The sequence below is a fragment of the Talpa occidentalis genome, unplaced genomic scaffold, assembly GCF_014898055.3.
Source record: "Talpa occidentalis isolate TD23 unplaced genomic scaffold, MPIMG_talOcc4v2.1 talOcc4.6, whole genome shotgun sequence".
Taxonomy (NCBI): Eukaryota; Metazoa; Chordata; class Mammalia; order Eulipotyphla; family Talpidae; genus Talpa; species Talpa occidentalis.
The window spans coordinates 39,887,733-39,915,012 of record NW_023604972.1 but is presented as its reverse complement, the minus strand read 5'-3'; the positions used below and the strand labels follow the sequence as shown (position 1 = coordinate 39,915,012).

The following is a 27,280-nucleotide window of genomic DNA, read 5'->3' as shown; positions in this document are numbered from 1 at the left end:
ATTGTTAAAATGGAAATGTGTTATTTATTTTGCCACTTTTTGTAAAAGCCACTGTTCTAGTAATTCCTAAAGTCCATGATGGTCTCTCATTAGTTATTGAGCAATCCTTCTTGTACAGGTGCAGACTTGTTGCTCTTTTATGATGGAGAAATTTGCTTCTTCACAGGAAATGGAAGAGTTTGCACAGGGTTCTGTGGAAAATTGTATTTTGGTGTTTACTCTGGGCTCGGACATGCCAGAGAGAGAGCCAATGTGATTGCATTTGCCCTTGACCAGATTCCACAGAAGGTTAAAGTACCTTATATTGGGCAACTCCTAAATGTGATACTTACTCTGCAATGGATGTGGATTTACGCAGGCAGGGTAAATTATAAAGATGATGCTGGTTTCCCTCAGACATTAGGTCAAACCAAAATATTCATTACAAGTCTTTAGGCAGTAAAAAGGGTATTTTGTATGATACTGATATGATATTAGCTTTGTGATTATAATTAAATGCAGTTAAGAGACAGAGTGCAGATTTGCTATTATAATGGTATCTTGGAAGGTATTGGAAACACAAAATTCTGCCTATTGTTTACTAACTAATCCTAGCAAGAATTCTGAGGGCATGGTATTGCCATGGTACAGATGTTATCCGAAAGGATTAAATTTTAACAGTAACCTTATAGAAATGTGATAAAGCATGAAGGTATCATGCAATTATGGCAGTTCAGTAATCCAGGGATCTTTCCTCTAAAACTTTTGAAATTAAATTGTTCAGTGTACAGTTCAAAGTACTATTTAGATAAAGAATGGCCAGGCTATTTACATGTCCTTGAGCAAGACACAATGACTAAGAATATGAAAAAGAGAAGAGAATATTGTAGCAAGTGAATAGACAATCACCTAACTGAAAAAATTTCATATGTACCCCTTTTCATGAAAAGTGCAAATAAATCACTTCCCATTTTATAGATCACACATGTATCCTCTGGGTCTTTGAGGAGTACTTGCTAGTGGCGCAGGTGGTTGAGCCCTGCTCTGTGAAGCTGTCCGTAGCCTCTGCAGCACTGGTTTGATCCCAGCCGGCTGGCGAGAGTCCCACATGGCGCAGCAGACCTCTCCTGTCTCGCCCGCTGCTCCCCTCAGCAGTGTATTTCGTCAGTCTGCCTGTTCTGTTTCCTGCTCTATCTCTGGTGAATCCTCTCACCCTGCCGGGCATCTGGCCTGTACCCTGGTTCTTGTATAAATAAATAAATAAATATTAAAAAAATTTACAGGCTGGATACAGAAATAACACTCTAGGTTAGAATAAAAAATTACTTCTAGAAGTTTTTCTTCAAAATGTGCTTAAAATTAATATATAAAATAAATTATGACATTTTGTAGCAGAGAAAATTTGTATTATTTTAAGACACAGAATTATTTATTTCTCTAGAGCTGTTGAGCAGATACATTAAACCTTTGCACATGAAAACATGTAAAGTGCTAAAAAAAATAACTTATGGAACAAGTAGATATATACAAATTCCATTCTGTGACACTTACAAGAAATATAGTATAATGCCACAATGGAAGATGGCAGTTAAAACATATAAATCTGAAGATTATGGCAATGTCCTGCTCTTTGTTCCCTAAAATTACACTGGCTGACTAAAAATTTCTTGAAAACATGAACTGATCATTGATCATCTCATTTGTCTACTTTAGAGAAATATATCACACAGATGGATATGTGAAATATCATTTCATCATACTTGAATGAACACAAAGAAAATATACAAATTTCTATCCCTATCATTGCAATTTTAATAGTGCACTCATATTTGACAACTCTCGTCCTCGTTACATATCCTCTGAGAAATGTACCTAACTAGAGTATTCCTTAATTTATGTAATCTGACTACTGCAGTAAGATATTTCTTCACTCTAATAGGTTCCATGGAGATTTGAGTGCAAGAGGCCAGACACCTTAGTGGCAAACACTCGACTGTATAAATGGATCCCTCAGAATGACCTTCTTCATAACACCCAAGAAAGAATACATTGAAATAAGAGGAACTACAACCACATTGCTCATATTTCACAAGGAAAAAATATATTGAACATTTATTATTGCATAACATGGAATGTAAAATTTAACTCCATATGTTTATATTCAGTCAGAAAATTATTATAAACAGTTACATTCATTATAATCAAAATCAAAATACCTTTATTTCAAGTGTAATCACTTCTCACAGAACATTTTCCACAACAATGTGGATTAGCTCAGATTTTCCTCAAATATTTTCATTTGTCAGCTAATTACACATCCACATCATTTGGAGAGATATTCTTACACCTTCATATGTGCATATGCGTCCCTCACCTCCACCAAACCTCCCCTTTCCTTACCTGATCCCTTCATCCTGTCCTTGACTATTTGCACCAGAAACCATTATGTTTTTAACATGGATTATCTGTCTCCTGATTCTCCCACTTTATTTCTACTTGTCCCTCCTATGTCAGTAACAATGAAAAAAATAACAGCCTCCCTTTGATTATCAATGACTCTAAAAAAATATATTTTAAAAATTCGCTAAATTCTACAGAAGAATGGAATGCTAAGTTGCTATCTTTTCTTTTGATGATTCCACTGCCACCACTTTCAACCTTCTTGCAGTCTTGATGTCTGCCATTTTAGAATCAATGTCTGTTTGAGGCACTACATTCTAAAGATGTATTAAATTCTTTTCCTCAGAAACTTTTTTAAGTGACAAACTTATATCCATTTTCTTTTTTTTTTTAAGATTTATTTATTCATGCATACAAGAACTGGGGTACAGGCAAATGTGCAGGAGGGTGAGAGGATTCACCAGAGACAGAGCGGGGAACAGAACAGGCAGGCTGATGAAATACACTGCTGAAGAGAGCAGCGGGCAAGACAGGAGAGGTCTGCTGCACCATATGGGATTCTTGACAGCTGGCGGAATCAAACCTGCGCTGCAAAGGCTGCGGACAGCTTCACAGTGCAGCGCTCAACTGCCTGCATCATCAGGGGAGGCCCTGTTTCTATTTTCAACCTATGAATCACATAACAATATTAATTTACATCTCTAGAAGACAAAAATGCTTCTTGCTATGAGATCTGAGAGACTTCAATGAATTTTATGTGTAATCTGTTATCCACAACACAATGCCTCTTTCAGTTTTGTGCATTTCCATAATCTCATTTTTTATCTCTCAGACTTGTAGTTAATATTCTGGTGGAATCAATGGCACCTTTGAGGCTATCTAACATGGCATCCCAGTGGTGGGCATTAGCCTGTTGGGGATCAACCTGATAATATTGCTCATATGATGGCAAATGGGAACAGCTTCAGATTGGACTTTGAAACAATATTAAGTACAGACTTACTTACTGCAGTAAAAAAATTCATTAATGACCTTTCATCAGTATCACAATTTTTAACTGCATAGTAGTTATACACAGGTTGTTTTGTTACTGATAAAATATTTTCATATTTTATAATTTAATTATGAAAATTAGCATAATATTACCATCAGAGATCAAATATATTTTAGTTAGAAATATATCATTTTTTTAAATTTTCATTTTTTATTTTTAAAAAATTTAAGAATACAGGAAATTAGGAAGTATTCATTTCACACACAATGAGATAGTTATTCTATGATAGATAAGTTGGAGTTCAATAAATTAAAAATTTGGGGAACTTAAAAGGTCAAGAAAGTGAACAAAACCCACAGACAGAAAATATTAAAGGACTTGTATCTAAGATATATAAAGAAGTATTACAGCTTAATAACAAAGACTAATAAGCTAATTTAAATGAAAGATTATAATTTTTTAATTTATAATTCATTATTTCATTTTTAATAATTATTTCACTTGTAATAATACTACCCTACATTGCATCTGCTGTTTGTAAATATTTATTGATGGCTAAATGCCAGTGTGAATGCAACTATCTTTAGAATTACTGAATAAAATATAATACCCATCTGAAAGTCAATGACATCTATTTATTTATCTGCTTGTTTATTTATTTATTTGCAGTAACATTGGATTGCAAAACTGTATATGATCTACACAAATGTTCACAAGCCAAAAGAAGATAGATTACATGATTCCACTTACAGAAATTGTTTACACAAATTTGTAGATACAAAACAAGATTTTTTTCTTGGCTAGATCAGAAAAAGACAGAGTTTTGGATTATCCAGTCAATATGTAAAGGCTCCTTTTCGGGATGATAAAATTTTCTGAATTTAACATCATAGAAGCTGCAAAATTCAATGAAAATACTATAAAAAACTGAATTCTACATTTTGAATTCAGCAAGTGAATAGAATGTGAATTAAATGTTAAGAAAGCATTTATAAAACCAAACAAAGCAATCTCTTAAACAAGGATTCCAAGTCATTAGGACTCAGCAGCAGAAGAGTTTTCTCTTTAATTTATCTGTCAGCAGGTGGTAAACATGGTCATCTCTCATTGTCCACTCTTCCTGACACTCTTCTAGAATATATCATGTAAGATAAGTGACTTACATTTGTAAGATTATTAACTCTTAACTGGCAATAACATTTATAATCTTCAAACAGACCCTGAGATCAATCAAGTTCATGTTGTCTGTATACAAGCAAGTTCATCTACCTTTGCTTTCTCCACACACCACACAGAGTTCTGATTGTCAAAACAATCTATTGACTTTGAGAGGTGGCAGTTATAGTTTAACTTTGTGTCTTATTTCTCCAGGATATAACCCTGAGAAATGAGAAGGGAAAGCCATTTTTTCAAAGAAGCACCACATTTTACCAGGATGTCTGTGAAATGGACTTCAGCTTTTCTGCTGCTCCAGCTGGGTTTTTACTTTAGCTCTGGGAGTTGTGGAAAGGTGCTGGTATGGCCTACAGAATACAGTCCTTGGATGAATATGAAAACAATCCTGGATGAACTTGTTGAGAGAGGTCACGAAGTGGTTGTTCTGACACCTTCAATTTACATTCTTATTGATCCCAACAAACCATCTGCCATTAAATTTGAGATTTACCCTACATCTCTCTCTAAATCTGAGTTTTCAGGTGTGTTCAAGCAAGTAGTGAACACTTTATCATATGAGTTGCCTAAAGACTCCTTTTGGACACATTTTTCAAAATCGCAAGATATGCTTTGGAAGTTTTTTGATGCTGTTCAAAAGCTCTGTAAAGATGTAGTCAAGAATGAAAACCTTATAAAAAAACTCCAAGAATCAAGATTTGACATGGTTCTCGCAGATGCCATAGAACCCTGTGGTGAGCTGCTCGCAGAGCTGCTTAAAGTACCATTTGTGTACAGTCTCCGTTTCACACCTGGAAGTCAATTTGAAAAGCATATTGGAAAACTTCCACTGCCACCATCCTATGTACCTGTTGTTTTGTCAGAATTAAGTGATAAAATGACATTCATGGAGAGGGTGAAAAATATGATATATGTGCTCTACTTTGACTTTTGGTTCCAAGCAATAAATGAGAAGCCATGGAATGAGCTTTATAGTGAAGTACTAGGTAAGTTAAGTTTTAAATTTGTAGAGCTATGTCTTACCTATACTAGGACCTTTGTGATAATTTTCATAACTATATGGTCAGAGAAATTTGTCTTGAAGAAGTGCAGTGATGAATAATAATAAGAATGATCATTCAATCTCACAACTATTGCAGGAAAGATTGAAATTGCAGGGTATTTTTGAACCCTGTGATCCATGACTATTGTGAAACACCTTAGAGATTAAGGAAACTCAAATTAAACACTGTATCTCTTGCAATATCATATCCATTTTTGCTTATTGTGCTTGTAACATTTTATTTTATACACAATTTTCTAGTTCTCAGAATATTGATTGCAGATGTCGTAAATAACTCTGCACATATTCTGCAGAGAGTGCTCAACAGCAGTTCAAGAAAAGTGGTTAATTTGTTACAATTGATGACCCTACATACCACACTCTTACCAACTTCACACTCCAGTGTAATGGTGTTGTGCATTGTATGGGTTTTGACAAATTATAATATGTATTCAACTTTATTTAAAATAAAAATAGTTTCACTGCCAAAATACCCTCTACACTGTACCTTTTCATCCCACATATGTTCAGCATTTGGAACTCTTGTTCATCATTTGGAAAGGCATTAGAGCTTTTATTAACTACACTTATCAAGACAGTAGGAGAAGTTACATATTTCTCACACAGCAGCTATGGAAAATGGAAGAGATTATTTTCTCTCATTTTTCCTCAGTCTACTTACATGAAAATTGAGCTATGTGCAGTATTGTAAACTCATACCTGTAATTGAATTTGTAATGATTACAAACTCCTTTCAAAAATTTCCTGATATATTGACATTTAGATATTCAGAATATTCTCATTTCATTTACCATCATTGCTTTTTTCCTTCAGGAAGACCTACTACATTATTTGAGTTGATGGGGAAAGCTGATATATGGCTCATTCGAAACTATTGGGATTTTGGGTATCCTCAACCATTCTTACCAAATTTTGAGTTTGTTGGAGGACTCCATTGCAAAGCTGCCAAACCCCTGCCTACGGTAACCTATTCCTGTTTGTTTCATGTGCATTGAGACTCTTCAACAATATTCTAGCTTAAAAGGAAAGCATTCCCCACCACTAAGAATTTTCATGCCCACAATAATTTTAGCCAAATCCAAGATTTGCATTGCTCTCACTCTAGCATAAACAACTCCTCATTTCAGATTATTCATAATTTGACAACTCAGAACATGAAGAGGCTTACTTAGACCATTTGAACAGGTGTTTGTGACCACACACCCCGTTTTTACAAAACCTTGGTTAAGTACCATTGCAGATCATGGTTCCCCACATCAGAGCAGACTGACAAATGAGCACAGAGAAAATGTACCCTACTAAACTAAAGACCATAAATGCTATGTATCTAATAAATGCCAAACTACTTCTGCTACTTGCACCTGAAAACATACCATAGTATAAATTTGAAAAGAAATCTGTTAGCAGAGAGGATATTTCTTGTAAAGAGAAGCATTTTAACTTGATATGATATGCATAAAAACAATTAAAAACAAGTACCTTGGGCCTCCCCAGTGGCGCAGCGGGTTGAGCACAGCACTGTGGAGCTGTCCACAGACTCTGCAGTGCTGGTTCAATTCCTGGCCAGCCAGGGAGATAACCATATGGCAAGGTAGACCTCTCCTGTCTCGCCCACTGCTCCCCTCAGCAGTATTTTCAGTCAGTCTGCCTGTTCTGCTCCCCTCTCTGTCTCTGGTGAATGCTGTCACCCTCCCGCGCCTCTGACCTGTACCACAGCTCACAATATTTTAAATATTTTTAAATATTTTAAAAATAAATATTTTAAAATATTTTTTAAAAAATTACTTAAAAGAAAAAAACAAGTGCCCTTTACTGAATTATTTTACCATCTTAAAGACATCCTGTTTGCCTACCTTCAAATTGTCAGGAAATAAGACTATTATATTCAAGATTTAGCTGTATCATTTTGATTGCAAAATTTAACTACATTGGGTAAACCTCACAAAGTCTAGAGTATGAGGCAAAAGTTCTATTCAGTCTTATCCTACTTCTTCGACATTATTGATTTATGATTGACATATAAAGTTGCAAGATATCTAAAATATGTATCATGATGAATTCATATACATATACATTGTGAAGAAATTCCCTTATTTAGTTGGCACAAACACTATAACACATAATGATGGTTGGTTCTCGTTAAAGATACAAATTCTACTCTCACCAAATTTCAAATATGAGGGCCTCCCCTGGTGGCACAGCGGTTGAGCACTGGGTTGCGAAGCTGCCCACAGCCTCTGCAGCACCAGTTTGATCCCCGGCGAGAGTCCCACATGGCGCGACAGACCTCTCCTGCAGTGCCCGCTGCTCCCCTTAGCAGTGTATATCATCAATCTGCATGTTCTGTTCCCCGCTCTGGCTCTGGTGAATTCTCTCACCCTCCTGCGCTTCTGACTATACCCAGTGCTTGTATAAATAAATAAATATATATATAAATAAATAAATCTTTAAAAAAAATTCAAATATGAAATATAATTCTAGCTACTCTAATAGCAATTTACAGATGATATTGTCCTATCTTATTCATGTTTACATAAAAGGTTGTAATCTTAAAGCAATCTTTCCCTATGTCCTCCATCCCTGGCTCCCAGCACCCACATTTCTACTTTCTTTCTTTGAGTTTTATCTATTTTTAAATTCTACATGTGAATGATAATATGCTGTATTTATATTTCTAGCTGTCTTATTTCACTTAACATAATGTCCACAAATTCCATTCATGTTGCCATCATCAGCACAATTTTCTTCTTTCTCATGGCTCGATAATATTCCACTGTATAAATACATCAGTCTCCATCCATTCATTTTTTGGCAGACAGAATGTTTCCATATCTTGGTTATTATACATAATGTTGCAATAAACATTGGGCACAATTTTTTATAGCCCTCATATATATACCCAGAAGTGGTATTGTTGCATTAACTGATAGTTTTATTTACTCTTAAAAGCCATCATACTGTTTGCCATATGACTGTGCAAAATTATGTTCCCATCAGCAAGCAGAAAGTAATCCTTTGTTCCACACCTTCTCCAAACCTCTTGATCTTTTCTTTTTATAGTCCAACAAGTATTAGGTGTTATATTATTGTGATTTTGATTTGCATTAAGTGATAATTAGCTAGTGATCTGGACCCCTTTATAGGTTATTTGTTTGCCTTCTTTGCAAAATATCTGTTCAGTTCCTTGTTCAGTTTTTTTTTTTCCTATTGATTGTTATACCAATGAGATGTGAATTCTTTATAGAGTGGTTATTAACACTTAAATTTGCAGTTATTTTTTATATTAAGTGGCCATTTAATTTTGTTGTTAATCTCTCACTGTATAAAAGTTTTCTGTATTTTTGATGTCTTAATCAAAAATCATTGCAAGACTAAGAGCAATGTTTATATTATACCTAATATTTTTGTTAATGTATAATATAAAACATATTTTTGTAAATTAATTTTGTACCCTTGAACTTCACTGATTTTATTATTTTAACAGTAAGTTAGTGGAGTCTGTCTTCCATATGTATTATTTTCTATCTGGAATTAGGAAATATTGGGAAAAAATATCCTCTCCTTTCCCTGAGCCCTCCCTTCTCCTTTCCTTTCCTGTGTGGGATATATTTTTCTTTCCTAAATTCTCTGACTAGGGGTTCATGGACTATGTTGAAGAAAAGTGGAATAATGGATATCCTTAGCCCAAATCTTAGAGTCATAATTCTCAGCTTTTCACAATTGAGAATTACGTTAATGTGAATTTCTCATAAACAGTCGTCAGTGTGCCAAAGTTTATTCCTTCTATACCCAGGTAGAGAGTTTTCATCATAAATATATTAGCTTAAATAAAATGATACAAGTAAATAATAAGTGGGCTCTTTATAAAGAATCAAGCCTCAGGCTTTAATTCCATGAACAGCCTCTAAGCCTCCTGGAAAAGTGTCCAAACTTTCAGCTTTTCAATAAGGAATTTATACAATTTACAAAGGAAACATTCAGGGGCCTGGGCCGGTGTCCATTTTAGGTATCTTTTTGATGTTGTCCATGAATTGAGAAGAACAAGCAGTGCTGTTAAAATTTGCTTTGTCTATTTAAAGGTTTATCCTCTGGGATCTGGGAGTTTTACTTGCTAAGAGATTATTTGCTAGAAAGAGAATGGGTAATGATTTTCTTTTTTTTTTTTCATTTTTTATTATCAAATATTAACACTGTGTGCCTAAGGTTTGTTTTTTTGTTTGTTTTTTTTTTTTTACAAAGATGTCAGATAATGAGACTCAAGAGTCAAATTTGGTGACTAATGTGGATATAGAACTGGGATTACTCTACACTTAAAAGACATCTACTACAACTTGGATTATAAAAGCAATGGCTAGTGAGCTAAAGAAACATCATCATACACAGATGAATTTAAATGTTGCTACAGGTACTAGAATGCAACATATTACCTAGATGCACCATGTGACTCCTCGGAAACTTCAGTGACCTTTGTAGTAAACTAAATTAATTTTCTAGCAGAATTACATTTTGAAGAATTCAGTGGACAATATATCGTCTGCATTGACAAAATCTGGAAAATTTTTATCCTTTGCTCTTTAATCTGTAAGACACAAGTTCAAAAAGATGCTTTGTGGCAATGATTGAATTGGAGGGCATATTTTATTTTGGAAAGTTTCCCATTATTTTGAACAAATAAAAGAATAAACAGTGATATTTAAGACAGAAGGTACAACAACTTCAAAAAAGATACAAGTATGCATTTTAAGGAGATCTAGGAAGTTCCTGACCCCTTTACATTTCACTATTTTTTATATTACATTGAACAATAAGAAATTGCTCCAGTAATGAAAGCAATTAAACTTATTTTTAATTGGCAAAGATTAAGACTACAGTCAGAATTAGTCTTAAACAACTTCAGGAAATCAGGACATTATAATGATTTTACAGTGGACATTCACCCTCAAAAAAGGGTGACCAATTCTCTGTTGAATGAAGTCCTGGTGTACTTCTGCCACTGTAATTAATATGCTCCCTGTCACTCAGTAAGGTAATGAGTAGCCCTCAGGGCTAGTTACACATAGCAGATATTAATGGAACATCAATTGTACAATATGAATTCAGAGTAAAGATGCTACATTTAAAAAGGCCCAGAAATATGATCAGTCTGAAGATGAGAATACACATATAACTATGTGTTATCAATGGGACTCAGGACTATTTCAAGGATTGAAAAGCTCTATGGCAGACTCTTGAATATTAGCAATACTTAATCATTAGCTGACATCAAATGCAAAATTAGGGAAAAAGCTTAGAAATATCTGACAGTTTAAAGTAAGGATTAAAAGTATAAAGACAAAGACAGAAACTCATACACATGACTACCTTTTCTTATTGCTGTTACTCAGGAAAATAAAATACTAATGACTGACCTAAACTAATTCTCCAGATAACAAAATTGTGTGGAATAAATACAGTTGATTTACTAGATATATAAATACAGAGTTAAAAATGAGTAAGATCTTCCTGAGTGGTCTCCTCCTAAGAATTTCTGAGTAATTAAAACAGTTACATGAAGTTTGCAATACCTGGTTTAAGAGCACCTCCTCTTCACTACATTGCGTAGGTTCAGTTTCATTTCTAACTATACGATAAAATCAGGATAGACCTTCTCATAAAATTTAAAATATGATTAGCCTCTATTCCAGCAATTCTACTTATAGATTTATATCTAAATAAATTAAAATAGGGAAATTAATGACACTGAGGACATTGCTAACTGAAATGGGCCAGGCACAAAAGGACAAATGCTGCATGGTTCCATTTAAAAGGGGTTATCTAAAATAGCCAAATTAGTAGAAACTGGCAGTAGAATGATGGTTGGTAACACAGTAGTGAAAAGGGATATGGATTAAAGTTTAATGGTTATAGAAATTCAGTTTTGCAACATGAAACTGTCTGAAAATTGGTCACAACACAAAGAGAATTTACTTACCACTAATGTATAGACTTAGGAATGATTAGAATGGTAAAAATTACATTATATTAATTTTACCACAGTTTTTGAAAGGTGCATCATGTTTAACAGGTGTTATAATAATTCCTGGTAATAATTGAGCTCTGTAGTTACTTAGGCAATAATTTAATAGTGTTTGCTATGATGTTGCTCCTTCATGATGAGCAAATTCCTTCTTCACAGGAAATGGAAGAGTTTGCACAGAGCTCTGGAGAAAGTGGTATTGTCGTGTTTTCTCTGGGCTCGATGATCAGTAACGTGCCGGAAGAGAGAGCCAATGTGATTGCATCAGCCCTGGCCCAGATTCCACAAAAGGTTAGATAAAGTCTTTTCATGTGAACAACCACCATAGATGTGCATTTTGTAAAGGGATTGATTACAAATATTTCTTGCAGGATAAGTAAACAATCATGTAGTTTCTTTTTTTTTTTCTTGGACATCACTTCAAACAAAATATACATGGCCGGTGCTAAAATGTTAGTAGGGTTTATTTTTGAGTGACAATAACTTGGCATTAATATTGTGATCAGAATAAAATATATTTAAAAGGTAACTGCAAGTTTACATTATAAAGGTGTTGTGGCCAGGTACAGAAATAGCCATATAATGCGTTGTCATCTACTGTTTCTTTTTTTTTTACAGAATTTTATTTTAAACAATATTTGCATCCCCCCACCCCTCAGGTGTAGTCCCCATAGAGTTTCCTTCACCAGTGCACCCATGCACCATCACCTCAGTCCCCTATGCTCCTCCCTCCCTCCCTCTGATCCCTCTCCCTCTTCCTCCCCTGCAGTATGTCTCTGATTTATAACTGTCTGTTTTCGCTTTGTTGTGTTTTGTACTGCTATTATTTTCTTACATTGATGTCTTATTTGGTTCCCCTATATTCCTGCTATAAGTGAAACCATCTGATATTTTTCTTTTTCCATCTGCTTTATTTCACTGAGTATAATTCCTTCTAGTTCCATCCACATTGCTACGAATGGCATGAGTGTATCTTTTTTGATTGCCGAATAATATTCCATTGTGCGTATATGACACATCTTCTTGATCCAGTCATCTGTTTTTGGGCATTTGGGTTGTTTCCAGGTTTTACCTTTTGTAAATAGTGCTGCAATAAACCTAAGGGTACAGGTGGTCTTTTGAATCAATGTTTTTGTGTCCTTCAGGTAGATCTCTAGGAGAGGGATTGCCAGGTCATATGTCATCTGCTATTTCTTATGGGACTTCTGAAGGCAAGTAAACAATGCAAATGTTACCAGCAAGGAGTTAAATTTCAATATGTTAAGCAGAAATTGATAAAGCAGGAGAGGTAATTATGCAGTGGAGGTTTGTGGGCAAAGTCAAACCTTGTTTCCCCTATATTTGAAATTAGACCATTCAGTGTGCTGTTACCCAGTTCTTCAGAGAAGTGATGGCTAAGGTCTCAGATTAATCTAGGGCTAGGTTTGATAATGCATTGCTAATATGTTAATAGTCACTTAAAAAAATTGGCATCATCACAATTTGGATTTTTTTCAATAACTATATTTTGATTTTATATAATAAAATACCTTTATTTTACATAATGAAAATAGGCCTTCCTTTCCTACACTAAATGAATTTCCAGAGTTAAAACACTAATAATGTCCTGGCTTCATGCAGTGCTTAACAGCCAGTGATCTAAAAAGTTTCTGAATCTACTTACTAATCAGAGATTATTTACATCATTAGTAAGTTATCTGTAAGCACCATTATTATTTCTCTTAGTTACTGAATTATTTTGCTACCCTTTTTGTAAACTAAATGATGCAAATCTTTATTAATGTAGCCTAGGGAACATGTTAAAAGAAATAAATTCCCTCTTCGACACTTAGAAGGAAATAGGTTAATGCTACATTGGAATTTTGAGAGTAATTATAATAAATCAGAAAGTAAATGCAAAGATCTTACTGATTTCTAAGACAATCTAAACTATATATGATATGTCTAAAATGTCTTAATTTTTACAATAATTAATAATCCCTTTTTTTAACACCACAAAACAAAAACAGACAATTATCAATGAGACATCCTGCCAGGAGGAGGAGGGAAAGTGATCAGAGGGAGGAGCACAGGGGACTGAGGTGATGGTGCACAGGTGCATTGATGAAGGATTTTCTATGAGGACCACACCTGGCGGGGGGAGGCAAATATTGTTAAAAAATGAACAATGTAAACAAATAAAAATAATTTAAAAAATAAAAAATAATCCCATTTGTTGTTTCCCTATTTGTGAAGGGCCATGATTGGATTCATACTTTCTTGAACATAAAATAAATGTATGTATAACTATCAGTGTTTTAACATTTCTCAGTTTTAACATCTAATGCATATTTGTGAATGAGCAGTGTTAGACTTGATGATCTCTGAATGTTTAGAATTCAAACATATTATAACTTTTATTTCTTTTTTTTAAAGATTTTATTTATTTATTTATACAAGCCCTGGGTACATCAGAAGCGTGGGAGGGTGAGAGAATTCACAAGAGCCAGAGCGGAGAGCAGAGCAGGCAGACTGACGAAGTACACTGCTGAGGGCAGCAGTGGACGGCAGGAGAGGTCTGTCGCGCCATGTGGGACTCTCGCCTGGCAGCTGGGGATTGAACTGGTGCTGCAGAGGCTGCGGGCAGCTTCACAACCCAGCACTCAACCGCTGCGCCACCGAGGAGGCCCCATATTGTAACTTTTAATCTTTACTATTGGAGTAAGATATATTCTTTACCCTAACAGGTTCTATGGAGATTTGATGGTAAGAAGCCAGATACGTTGGGGGCAAACACTCGGCTATATAAATGGCTCCCCCAAAATGACCTTCTTGGTAAGAGTCTGGAAAAAAAAAAAACAAAAAAAACAGTGAAATTTGAGTAAGTTCAGCAATTCTGATAATAGTTCAGAAGGAAACATTTATTGAACATTTATTTTTGAAAATATCAGTAAGATTTAGCTCTTCGTATTTATTTTTCAGTCATATGGGAGGAAGATAATATATAAAAATTGTCAATTCAATATAATACCCACATTCCTTATGACTACAATCAAAGTGTCCTTATTTCATGTGTAATTACTTATCTGGGAGATATTTCTTTGCCATAATATTTCTTTGCTTTCCCTCACCACTGTCCCGTATACCTACTTGAATTTTTCTCCCTCTACCTCCCTGTTAATAGTCTGTTAATAGTAGAAAACATCACTTGTTTTATTAAAACCAGCAAGATTTTATACTATTTTACTTTCTCAAATTGTGTGCTATCTAAATCTCCAGTTATTGTCTTTGTCATTATGACTTGCTTTGCTATATATAATTCCCTTGAACTCTTTCCATTTTTCTGTATTCCAGTACTTCTTCTTTTCTTCTGGCTGAATAGTATTCTGTAATGGGACTATACCACTTCTTCCTGATCCAATCTTTAATCACTGGGTGTTTAGTTTACCCCTATGTCCTAGCTATTATAAATATTGCTGCAGTCACCATTGTAGACAATATGCTTTTTTGAGTTAATGGTTTTATATTCTTTACATAGATACCTTTATGTGGGTTTTCTGAATCATGGAGAATTTCCATTTTTTGTTTTTTTAAGTTAAATCCAGACTGCTTTCCATTGTGTCTGCACAGATTATTCCTACTAATAAGTAGAGCTCATTTTCCTCCCCATCTTCTCCACCACTTGTTGTTGGAGATCTTTTTATGAGTACTATCCTCACAAGTGTCAGATGCTCTCTCCTTGTGGTTTAAACTGTACCTCCCTTATTAAAAGTTTAGATAATGAATATGATAATGAATATTCTTCTCATCTATGCTTAATCCTTTTGGCTATTTTTCTTCATGAATTATTTGTTCAGATCTGCTGCCCATTTATTATTTGGGCTATTTGTTTTAATTGTTGGATTTTTTAAAATATATTTTGGAATTTAACCTCCTGCAAGTCATGTGGTGTGTATTTTCACCCAGTAACATCCTGTTAACATACTTTCATTTTCTTTCACAACAGAAAGCTTTCTGAATTAAGATAATCCTAATTTTTTACTTTTCCTTTTATATTATTGCTACAGGGGTCAAGTCTCCAAAAATGTCTTTATTATCCATGTCATGGAACACATCACCAGTGTTTTCAGCTATGTACTTTATTGCTGAAGATGTTATTGCTGGATCTTTAATTCATTTAATTTAAGATCTTATTGCTGGATCTTTAATCCATTTTTAATTTAGTTTTGGTCCACAAGTGCCTCAATTTTCCCAGAACCATTTATTAAAGAGATCTTTTTCCTGTTTTGTATGCTGTGTCATAAATTACATATTGCTATGTACGCAAATTGAATCCTGCACTTCTGATTCTGGTCCATTAATGTATTTGTCCTTTGTTATGCTAATACCATACAGTTTTTTTTAACTAGAGTAGTGATAGCTCATTATTTAATTAATTGCAGTATTGGATTAAAAATTAGATATAAGACCTGAGGCTATTAAGTATATAGCAGAAAACATTGATGATATGCTACATAACATCAATGATAAAGTTGTTTATGAAGGATAAATCCCTAGAGCAAGGGAAAAAGCAAAAATAAGTAATTGGTGTTATGCCAAATTAAAATGCTTTTACACAGTGAAATAGAAGATAAAGAAATTAAAAAGACATGCTGAGTGAGAGAAAATATTTACACGTTATATAACCTACAGTGAGTTCATTTCCAAGATAAACTCATATATTGATTCACAATAGAAAACAAACTCCTTAATTAATAAGTGAGTGGCATATCTTAACAATTCACCAAGAAAGATACGCAGAATGATAAACCATCCATAAAAATAATGTTCATTATCACTTTTTTTAAAAAGATTTATTTATTTATTTATACAAGGACCAGGGTACAGGCCAGATGCGCGGGAGGGTGAGAGGATTCACCAGAGACAGAGCGGGCAACAGAACAGGCAGACTGACGAAATACACTATTGAGGGGAGCTGCTGGCAAGACAGGAGAGGTCTGCTTGCCAAGTGGGACCTTCACCAGCCGGCTGGGATTGGACCAGTGCTGCAAAGGCAGTGGACAGCTTCACAGTGTGGTGCTTAACCGCCTGCGCCACCAGGGGAAGCCTTTCATTATCACTTTTAATAAGGAGATGCAGGTTAAAACCACAATGAGATATCATCTAATACCTGTGAGAAGTGTACAGGTAAAAAAAAATTCCAACAAGAAGTGGTGGAAAGATGTGGAGAAAAAGGAGCCCTATGAACTCTCAGTAGAAATGTAAACTGCTGCAGCCATTATGGAAAGCAATCTGATTGTATCTTAAAACCAAATATGGAAATATCCTATAATCCACTTCACACTAGGACACTTCTCCAAAGAACTTGAAACCATTAACTCAAAAACTCATATGCTCTAAAATATTTATTGCTTATTATTTACTAAATGTAGGCCTGATACAAGATTGATCACAGAGTGGTAGATCCACACCATGGGATAGTAATCAGACATAAGCAAAGATCAAATGCTGGGGATGTGCAGCAAAATGGGAGCATCTCTAAGGAATTGTGTGTAGTGTAAAGCAAGTCCAAATGACAAATATCAACTTATATAGCAAACAGCAGTTCTTTCAAAACGGATAGACACTAATAAACTAAGCAAAGTTTTTAAAATTAGAAAAGGGCAGAGAAGAAGAAAGGGTAAAGGCCATAGAAGGTATGGTGCTGAGGGAAGATATCTTAAGTACAATTGTTTGAGATAGGAAAGTTATTATTGAATTTTATGTGAATAATAATCTGTTCTGGAGAAAATAATGCCACACTCAGTCTCTTAAATTGTTTGACTCTCATTTTTTCCTTCAGAATTATACTTAATTTCTTGAAATTAACCCATTTAGGTCATCCAAAAACCAAGGCTTTTATTACCCATGGTGGAGCCAATGGAGTCTATGAGGCGATCTACCATGGCATCCCGATGGTGGGCATTCCCCTGTTTGCAGATCAACCTGATAACATTGCTCATATGATGTTCAAGGGAGCAGCTGTTGCATTGGACTTACAAAAAATGTCAAGCACAGATTTGCTCAATGCACTGAAGAAGGTTATTAATGACCCCTCGTGAGTATCAGAATTTTTCTTAGTAGTGTTTACAAACATTATTATTATACAATGTTTCTTCTTTTTTAATAATTATGCAGTTATTAAGAAGATATAACCTAGCAAATCCGTTTTTATTTTCAATCAGGCATTAATTTCAAAGTTTCATTTTGATCCTGTTTGAGTGCATGGGTAAATAATTATGCGATAATTTTCTATAAGAGCAAATGCTTAATTACATAGGTAATTGTAAAAGTTTATAGAAACCACAGGAAAATATGAATGAAGAACTTGAAGTTATATTTGAGATCTGTACCTAAAATTTCACAAAGTATAAATCTACTTTTGACCAAAATATGATTTTTGTTACTATTTTAACAGATTTTATAAATAGGTACAATTTATCTATAATAAAATTCAATAGCTTACATATAAATTTCAAGTAAATATAGTATATTACAGAGTTTATTAAACCATAGTATAATTCAAGTATAGAATATTTACAACATACCTAAAAGAAATCTTATGTAACTTAGAAGTTAATTTCCATGCCTCTCTTCTTACACAAACATTATTCTAGTTTCTGTTCCTATACTTTGCCCTAATTTGGATTTTTCATACAATCAGAATCATTTGAAATGATTTGTATATTACAGCTGGTTTCTCCTATCATAAGATGTTTTTAGTTTCACCTACATGGTACCCTTGATTTTTTGAATAATCATACCATTCTATGTTTTGGCTTTGCTACATTTATTTGCACATTTATCATTCCTGAACATTTTGTGTTTAAGTTATGTCATTATGAACATTGTTATACATGTTTTTCTGTGATATGTTTTCATTTCTTTGAATATAAATTAGGAGTTGAATTGATATAGCATGTGGTAATTTTGTAAGGAATTTCCAAACTGATGTTCAGAGAAGTTCATCATTTTACATTCCCACCATCTTGTTTGAGAGTTTTGCACATTGTTATCATTGATTGCTATCACTCGTCTTTTTAATTTTAGTCACCCAAGTGAGTGGGAAAGTGGGCTTGCATTGTGGTATTGATTTGTATCTCCCTTACACACAAATTATTGAGTGTCCTCTCAAATTCTCATTGGCCAGTCATTTATCTTCTTTTAAAAAATATCTGTTCCAATACTTTGACAATTTATGAATTCAGATGTCTTCTTACTGTTGGGCAAAAAGAATTATTCATTATATTTATTATTATAGTATAGGTTACAAGTATATTAAGAGATGTATGATTTATAAACACTTAATCTCAAATCTGGTGAGTTCATTTTCATACTCTGGATGTGTCCTTGAAAACATAAAAGATATTGTATATGATAAAATAAATACTTAATTTTTTATACCCCACAGGAGAATAATATGGTAGACTTTGTAGTGCCTATCATGGTACCCACCAATTCAGTTTTCATTACTACTATAAGCATTACCCTATTTTGTTGAAATATTTGAAAATGTATTACCTAGAATAAAATTGAATTGAAAAATACTTCGAGGAGGCAAGAGACAATATAAAAGGAAATATAAAACAGGTTAGACCAACAGAAATAAAAATGTAGTACACAATTATTAATATAAACATGCCAGTGCTTGGGTTAACCTAAAAAGACTAAGGTTGTCACACAGCATTTTTAAATATTTTTTTTTATAAATTTTATTTTTATATTCCCCATACAATTTCAACCCCCCATTCTGACCCAAGTCCCTCCCCTCCTGCCCCCCACACCCCAAAAAGTATCTCTAGTTCATAGTTTTTTGTTGATTTTGATTTTCACTTTCTTACAATTATTCATTTTCCTGGTCCCTTATTTAAATTTTCTAGATTCCTGCTATGAGTGAGACCATCCGGTATTTTTCTTATTCTTTCTGGCTTATTTCGCTGAGCATGATCCCTTCCAGCGCCATCCATGTTGCTGCAAATTGCATGTGTTTATCTTTTTTAAATGCTGAGTACTATTCCATGGTGTATATGTACGACATCTTCTTGATCCAGTCATCTATTTTTGGGAATCTGGGCTGTTTCCAAAGCTTAGCTATTATAAATAGTGCTGCTATAAATATAGGGGTGCAGGTGCTCTTTGGAATTGATGTTTCTGTGTCCTTTGGGTAAATTCCTAGGAGTGGAATTGCTGGATCATATGGAAGCTCTATGTTTAGTAGGTCCAGAAATCTCCACACAGCTCTCCATAGTGGTTGGACCAGTTTGCACTCCCACCAACAGTGCAGAAGAGTCCTTTTTCTCCACACCCTCGCCAGCATTTGTTGCTGCTAGTTTTTTTAATATGTGCCATTCTCACTGGTGTAAGATGGTATCTCATGGTAGTTTTGATTTGCATTTCCCTGATGACAAGTGATGTTGAACATTTTTTCATATGTCTGTTGGCCATTTGCATTTCCTCTTCAGAGAAGTTTCTTTTTAGCTCTTCTGCCCATTTTTTGACGGGATTATTTTCTTTGTTGTTGAGTCTCATCAGCTCTTTGCAGATTTTTGTGATCAGTCCTTTATCATTAGAGTTGTGTACAAAAATGTTCTCCCAGTTGGTGGGGTTTCTCTATGTTTTGGTTATTGTCTCTTTTGCTGTGCAGAAGCTCTTTAATTTGATGTAGTCCCAGCTGTTTATCTTTGCCTTCACTATCACTGCTTTGGGTGATGTGTCTGTAAAGATGTCTTTGATGTGCAAATCACGTAGTGTTTCGCCTATATTTCCTTCTATGTATTTTATGGTTTCAGGTCTTATGTCTAGTTCTTTAATCCATTTTGAGTTGATTTTTTGTGTATGGTGTGAAGTAGTGGTCAAGCTTCATTCTTTTGCATGTAGCGACCCAGTTTTCCCAGCACCATTTATTGAACAAATTTTCATTGCTCCAATGCATAGTCTTTGCTCCTTTGTCAAAGATTAGTTGATCATAAATCTGTGGGTTTATTTCTGGATTTTCTATTCGATTCCATTGGTCTGTATGTCTGTTCTTGTTCCAATACCATGCAGTTTTGATGATTATGGCTTTGTAGTAGAGTTTGAAGTCTGGGAGTGTGATGCCTCCATTCCCTTCTTTTTGTTTCAGGAGAGCTTTGGCTATTCGGGTTTTTTTGTGATTCCATATGAATTTCATCAATAATTGTTCTATTTCTTTGAAGAATGACATTGAAATTTTGATTGAAATAGCATTGAATCTGTATATTGCTTTTGGTAGGATGGCCATTTTAATAATGTTTATTCTTCTAATCCATGAGTAGGGGATGTCATTCATTTCTTTGTGTCTTCTTCTATTTCTTTTAACAGTGTTTTATAGTTTTCTTTGTATAGGTCCTTTAACTCTTTTGTTAGATTTATGCCCAAATATTTGATTTTTTTTGTTTCGATAACAAAAGGGATTTTTTTTTTATTTCTTCTTCTTCAGATTTATTGTTTATGTATAGGAAGGCTACTGACTTTTGCATGTTGATTTTGTATCCTGCCACTTTACTGAACTGATTGATGAGTTGAATTAGTTTTTCTGTGGAGTTTTTGGGGTTCTCTATGTATGTTATCATATCATCTGCAAATAGTGATAGTTTGACTTCTTCTTTTCCTATTTGGATTCCTTAGATGTCTTTCTCTTGTCTTATTGCTCTGGCTAGGACTTCCAGTATTATATTGAAAAGCAGTGGTGAGAGTGGACATCCTTGTCTTGTTCCAGATCTTAATGGAATTGATTTCAGTTTTTCACCATTGAGAATGATACTGGCTGTTGGCTTGTCATAGATGGCCTTTATGATGTTGAGGTATGTTCCTTGTATCCCAAGAATTTCAAGGGCTTTTATCATGAATGGGTGTTGTACTTTGTCAAAAGCTTTCTCAGCATCTATTGATATTATCATATGGTTTTCATATTTCTTTTTGTTGATGTGTTGGATAACGTTGATTGATTTTCGGATGTTAAACCATCCTTTTGTCCCTGGAATGAATCCTACTTGGTCATGGTGAACTATCTTATGGATACATTGTTGGATTCTGATAGCTAAAATTTTGTTGAGGATTTTTGCATCAGTGTTCATTAGGGAGATTGGCCTGTAGTTTTCCTTTTTTGTGTTGTCCTTATTCGGTTTCGGTATTAGTGTAATGTTGGCTTCACAGAATGTGTTTGATATTGTCCCTTCCTTCTCAATTTTTTGGAAGAGTTTGTGAAGGATAGGCACTAATTCATCTCTGAATGTTTGGTAGAATTTATTTGTAAATCCATCAGGTCCTAAGCTTTTGTTTTTGGGGAGGTTTTTGATTACCATTTCAATTTCGCTGCTTGTAATTGGTCTGTTTAGGTGTTCTATTTCTTCTTTATCTAGCTTTGGGTGATTGTAGAGTTGTAGGAATTTGTCCATCTCCTCTAGATTGTTGAACTTGTTTCCATATAACTCTTCATAGTAGTACTGATTATTCTTTTGATTTCTGCTGTGTCCGTTGTGATTTCTCCTCTTTCATTTATGATCCTGTTTATTTGTGCTTTCTCCCTTTTTTCCCTTGTGAGCCTGGCTAGGGGTTTGTCTATTTTACCTATTTTTTTGAAGAACCAGCTCTTGGTTTCAGTAATCTTTTGGATTGTTTTTTTAGTTTCAATTTCATTTATTTCTGCTTTGGTTTTTATTATTTCTTTTCTTCTACTGGTTTTGGGTTTTTTTTGTTGTTCTTTTTCTAGATATTTGAGCTTTGAGATTAGGCAATGTGCAAAGGTGCTACAGTGAGATATTAGGGTAATTTCAATGAACAGCCAGAAAACCACCCCTCCTATATCACAGTGTACATGAAACAAAATATTAAAAGAAATCATTTGGTATGAACATGCAAAATACTGCAGTCCAAACACCATAAATATTTTAACGTGATGAGAAGTCAAATGGAAATGTTGAGGAGGGAGTCTCGTAATCTGAAGGGGCAAAATCTAGAGAGGCAAGAGATGAGTTAAGCACAGAAACTATTGAGTGATTTCATCCACGATGACATTAACTTCTATAAATGTTTCATAAGCATTATTTATAATTCCTACTTTAAATCATAACATTTCATCTGATAGAAAAGTCTTAACATCCCACCTTATATTTTACCTTCATATCCAAATCTATGACATTTATTTTGAATTATATGTACGACCTTTGAAAAAATGGTTCAGAAAATGACATGCTTAGGCAAAATAGCTCCTTTCTGATATGTATAAATTTTGTTTCTCCCTAGATATAAAGAAAATATCATGAAATTATCAAGGATACAGCATGATCAGCCAATGAAGCCTCTAGATAGAGCTGTCTTCTGGATCGAGTTTGTCATGCGTAATAAGGGAGCCAAGCACCTGCGGCCAGCCTCCCATGACCTCACCTGGGTGCAGTACCACTCGTTGGATGTGATCGGGTTCCTGCTGGCCTGTGTGGCATCTGCTGTTTATATCACAACAAAATGTTTCCTGTTCTGTTGCCAGAACATTGTCAAAACAGGAAAGGACAAAAGGGAATAACATTTTTAATTGTCACACGAGGTTGCAAACAAATGAAGCTTAGAGAAACACCCATCGCCCAGTTATCCCATAAAAAGAGTATTAGCTGCATTTTTAAAAACTTTTCCTTGAGTGTGTGATTTCCAGTCAAACAGATTTGAGGTGCCAGCTAAATTCTTTTCCTTGGAGACATTGCTATCTCTTAGCACAAACTTGCTATTTCTATGAACACTAAAAATAAAATGAACTATTTTGATAATCACAAAAATTTGAGGGACAACTTAGCTAAGGTTGTACCCCATATGAGGTCTCTCCTACAAGACAGTAAAAGGTGGTTATTTCATCTAATGCATAGAAACCAACTCGGAGAATTAAGAAGAGGTAGAGGAATATGTTCCAAATGAAAGAACAGGAAAACCACAAGCAAAGAGAAAGGGAAAAAGAAAGAAACAATTATAAAACACTCAGAAAACAAATGAAAAATGGAAGTGTATCTGCCTACTAATACTTGCTTAAAATAAAAATTGACTAAATTCTCAAATCAAAAGACATCGAGGCTGAATTTATTTAAAAAAAAATATGATCTATCTATATGTTACCTAAAGAACTGTCATCAGATATAAGGATACATAAAAAGAATGCAAACAGACAGAAAAAAAATATATTCCATGCAAATGGAAACCAAAAGAAATTTTGGCAAATTTATTGATCTTTAGGATGGAATATCGGAAGGCTCTGATTTATAACCAGTCAGTAAGAAACACAGCAAACGACTGAGCATGTGACTGCAGGGTCTATGTTTAGGAGGTCATGGGAAACTTGATGTTGTTGTGTGGGGCAAATTATTAGTACTGCACCCTTAGCCTGTGTAGCTTTATCTTATCTTCAGGTAAATAGCATAGAATTGAGTAGAATTATTGGACCTCCAAATAGTGCAGGGAATACAACTGGATTAATAAAGGGATATCCAGGTGGGCATGACGTGTGGAAATCACCGAAAGATTTCAGGCTTAGGACGTCATCAACAAAGCAGTGAAAGGACACTGGGATCAAATTCCCTATAAAAACATCTGACAGGGAGTAATAATGGCAAGATAATGGAAGGACCCAGACATGTAAGACAGACTTGGCAGCTCCTGTGATTCTCTCAGACCTTCCAGGGAATTTGGAAAGATGGGAGAAGGGAAGACAAAAAATCATCAGAACCCTTCACCCTTACCCACCCACAAAGTCGGCCCACTACATCTAGAAGTAAGGGAGGAACAGCTTGAAGACAAGAAGCCAGGAGAATCCTGAGACATATGAGGGGTCCAGTCAATGAAAGGTGGACAAGCAGGGTCTCCCCACAGACATGAAGTGCTGGGAGCAGGCCTCTTTATTATGGCGCCTACCTCACCTCCCTCCTAGAGACCGGTGGGATCATTTCACCACTCCGTTGCACTTAAGCAGGAAGAATATCAGGGGGAGCTAAATAGGGCTGGTCCCGACATTAGGGGTGCTTGGTACTCGAAGCCCTCACGTGAGGGAGGTCGTAGGAGCACCATCACCCACCCAACACCTCATGGGCCCATAAGTTCTGCCGATCCTCCCACACAAACAGCTGCAACTCATTCCATGCCCTTTTGTGCTTGGTTTTTTATCTGCCCTCCCTGGGAAGACTGCATTACTCAGCCCCACAGTGGTCCCCAGGAGACAAGACTAAAAGAGCAACAACTACCCCACTGAGAACCATCAGAGTCCTGAGAAGCAATTCTCCCCCATCTGTTTGTGTGTGTGTTTGAATGTCGTTCAGTTGCTGGTCTAGTATTCAATTCCCTCTCTATTATTTCTGTTTTCTGTCACTATAGCACTTAAATGACTGCTCATTTTATATTCTAGAGTTTGATATCTTAGAGACCTACTAAATAGGTTTGTCTTGCCATACTCCAAGTCTATACAAAATCTTGGGAAAAACCCATTGCAGAAAGCATGGGTGACAAGATAAGCACAGAGAAGATGCACACTGCATGATGATATTGACCATTAATTCTGCATAATTTTTCCACACCAAATATTTTCTAACACCTTCTCTGAAAATTGACAATAGTGTGACATTGAAAAAGAAATCTGTTAGCATAAAGGATGATATTCCACATGAAGGACAGAAAATCTAGCACGTTTGAAACTGATATTTATATTTGAGCTCTAACTAAAAAACAACCATCATTTACTAAATCCTTTTACCACCTTTTGGACATCCCGTTTGTCTACAGTCCCTTTGGTAGCAACATATAACAAAGATCATATTCAATTAGTAGCTTAACCTGCTACCAATTTTAGTTACAAAATTTAACTATGTAAAGAACCTTTCATAAGCTCTAAAGCCTAAAGTATAAATTCTCTTTAACCTGGCCTTTCTTTTTTCAAATTTACTGAGGCATAATGGACATATCAAATTGTAAGACTTTAAAAGCATTCATCATAATTATTTGACATACATAAACATTGTGAAGAGATTTTGCTCATGTTTGATTAACACATCCATCACTTCACAATGTGAATTTGTGTGTGTGTGTGTGTGTGTGTGTGTATCCACTATAGCCCATTCACGAATGCTGATTAATGATCATCTGTAATTGAAAGTTTTATCTTTGTAAAACTGTACTCTTTCTTGATGTTTACATAGGAATATATGTTACCATCTCCTTCAAATTGAGACCTCCTTAAGCTTAGAAAGGTGCCATTCATGTTTTGTTGTGTTTTTTTTTGCAAAGTTCAGTATGGTTTCTTCCACATAAGAGACACTCAATTTTCTGTCCTTTCTTAAGTTGTTTTTCTTCAACCTGGCTTTACCTTTTCAGCTCTAGTGAATTAAAATGCAAATATAAAATTGCAAGACTTTTAAAATATTATTCATGACTATTAAATTTACATAAATATTGAGAAGCAATACCCCTCACGAAGTTGATTAATGCATCCATCACTTCACAAACATGATTTTGTATGGGTATGTCTGTCTAGTTTGCCTTTGCAGAGAGAGATTTGATTAAAGAATGTCTATAATTGCATTGCATACCTTTGTTAAACTATTTATATGATCTGGATTGGTATTTACACAGGAATACCTGTTACATGGTCTTTTAAATTGACACCTTTCCATGCTCAGACTTGTGCCATTCATGCTTTTCCCACAATAGAGAGCACAGTGTCTTCCACATAGGAGACAGCTACAAATATTTGTTGATTCAATAAATGCATATTCTACTCAATACAAATTTCAATTATAAAGTACAGTGTTGTCAAATATACTCATCAGCATTTATATTGGAACTTCAGAACTTATTAATGATTTAGATGAAAATGTGTGATCTTATACCAACCTTTTCATACTTACTACATCTCCAACTCCCTGGAATAATTTTCTATGAGTTTAAAATTTATGTTCAATAAATAATCGATAACTGCAGTATTCATTTTTTCTGTCTGGCTTTTTAACTTAACAAAATACCCATAATTTCTTACTATGCTGTCACAGTTGGCATACTTTTCTCCTCTCCTAAGGCAGATTGATATTCTGTGGTGTGTGTATCAAATTTTTTCATCAAGTTATCATATAACAAGCAGACCATTTCCATATCTTATGCTACAATAAACACAGGATTGCAGACTTCTTTCTGATATCTTGGTTTTGATTCCTTTGTATATAATTCCAGAGTTGGAATTCCTGAATATATTGTAATTCTCATTGTACATATTTGAGTGAAATGTCCATATTGATTTCCATAGTGACTGCACCAAATTATATTCCCTTCACATTGCACAAGAGTTTTCCTTTATCCACATCTTTACAAACTTACTATCTCACCTTTCTGATGATTGGCATTCTAACAGGTGTGAGGGGATAACATCATTGGAATTTCATTTCCTTTACTCCGAGATTAGGGATGATGACCCCCTTTTCATGCACCTGTTGGAAAAATGTCTATTGAGTTCCTCCGTCCACTATTAACTCATATTTTTGTTTCTTGCTCCTGAATAGTGTTGTTCAATATATATTTTGCTGACCAAAACCTTGTGAAATACATCATTAGCAAATATTTCTGCCACTTGGCTTGGCTGCCTTTTAATTTAATCTATGGT

General features: G+C 34.7%; 1 protein-coding gene across 2 annotated transcripts; it reads left to right on the top strand.

The window, feature by feature from the left end:
- The first annotated feature begins 4,808 nt into the window (after nucleotides 1–4,808).
- On the top strand, nucleotides 4,809–23,182 carry LOC119260660 (UDP-glucuronosyltransferase 2B31-like). 2 transcript variants are annotated; one of them, XM_037529658.1, is made up of 6 exons: nucleotides 4,809–5,532; nucleotides 6,423–6,571; nucleotides 11,785–11,916; nucleotides 14,352–14,439; nucleotides 17,482–17,701; nucleotides 22,906–23,182. In XM_037529658.1, exons 1-6 carry the CDS (start codon nucleotides 4,809–4,811, stop codon nucleotides 23,180–23,182), a joined length of 1,590 nt encoding a protein of 529 aa, XP_037385555.1. The 2 variants fall into 2 exon arrangements, with proteins under 2 accessions (XP_037385555.1, XP_037385556.1); XM_037529659.1 differs by having other exon boundaries at nucleotides 4,809–5,536; nucleotides 6,427–6,571.
- The last annotated feature ends 4,098 nt before the right edge of the window (nucleotides 23,183–27,280 follow it).

Excerpts from the sequence above, each read along its gene's own strand:
- LOC119260660 (XM_037529658.1), top strand. The coding sequence starts at position 4,809 with ATGTCTGTGAAATGGACTTCAGCTTTTCTGCTGCTCCAGCTGGGTTTT. Across the intron at positions 5,533-6,422 it reads GCTTTATAGTGAAGTACTAG|GAAGACCTACTACATTATTT; the intron begins GTAAGTTAAGTT and ends TTTTTCCTTCAG. Across the intron at positions 11,917-14,351 it reads TGGCCCAGATTCCACAAAAG|GTTCTATGGAGATTTGATGG; the intron begins GTTAGATAAAGT and ends TTACCCTAACAG.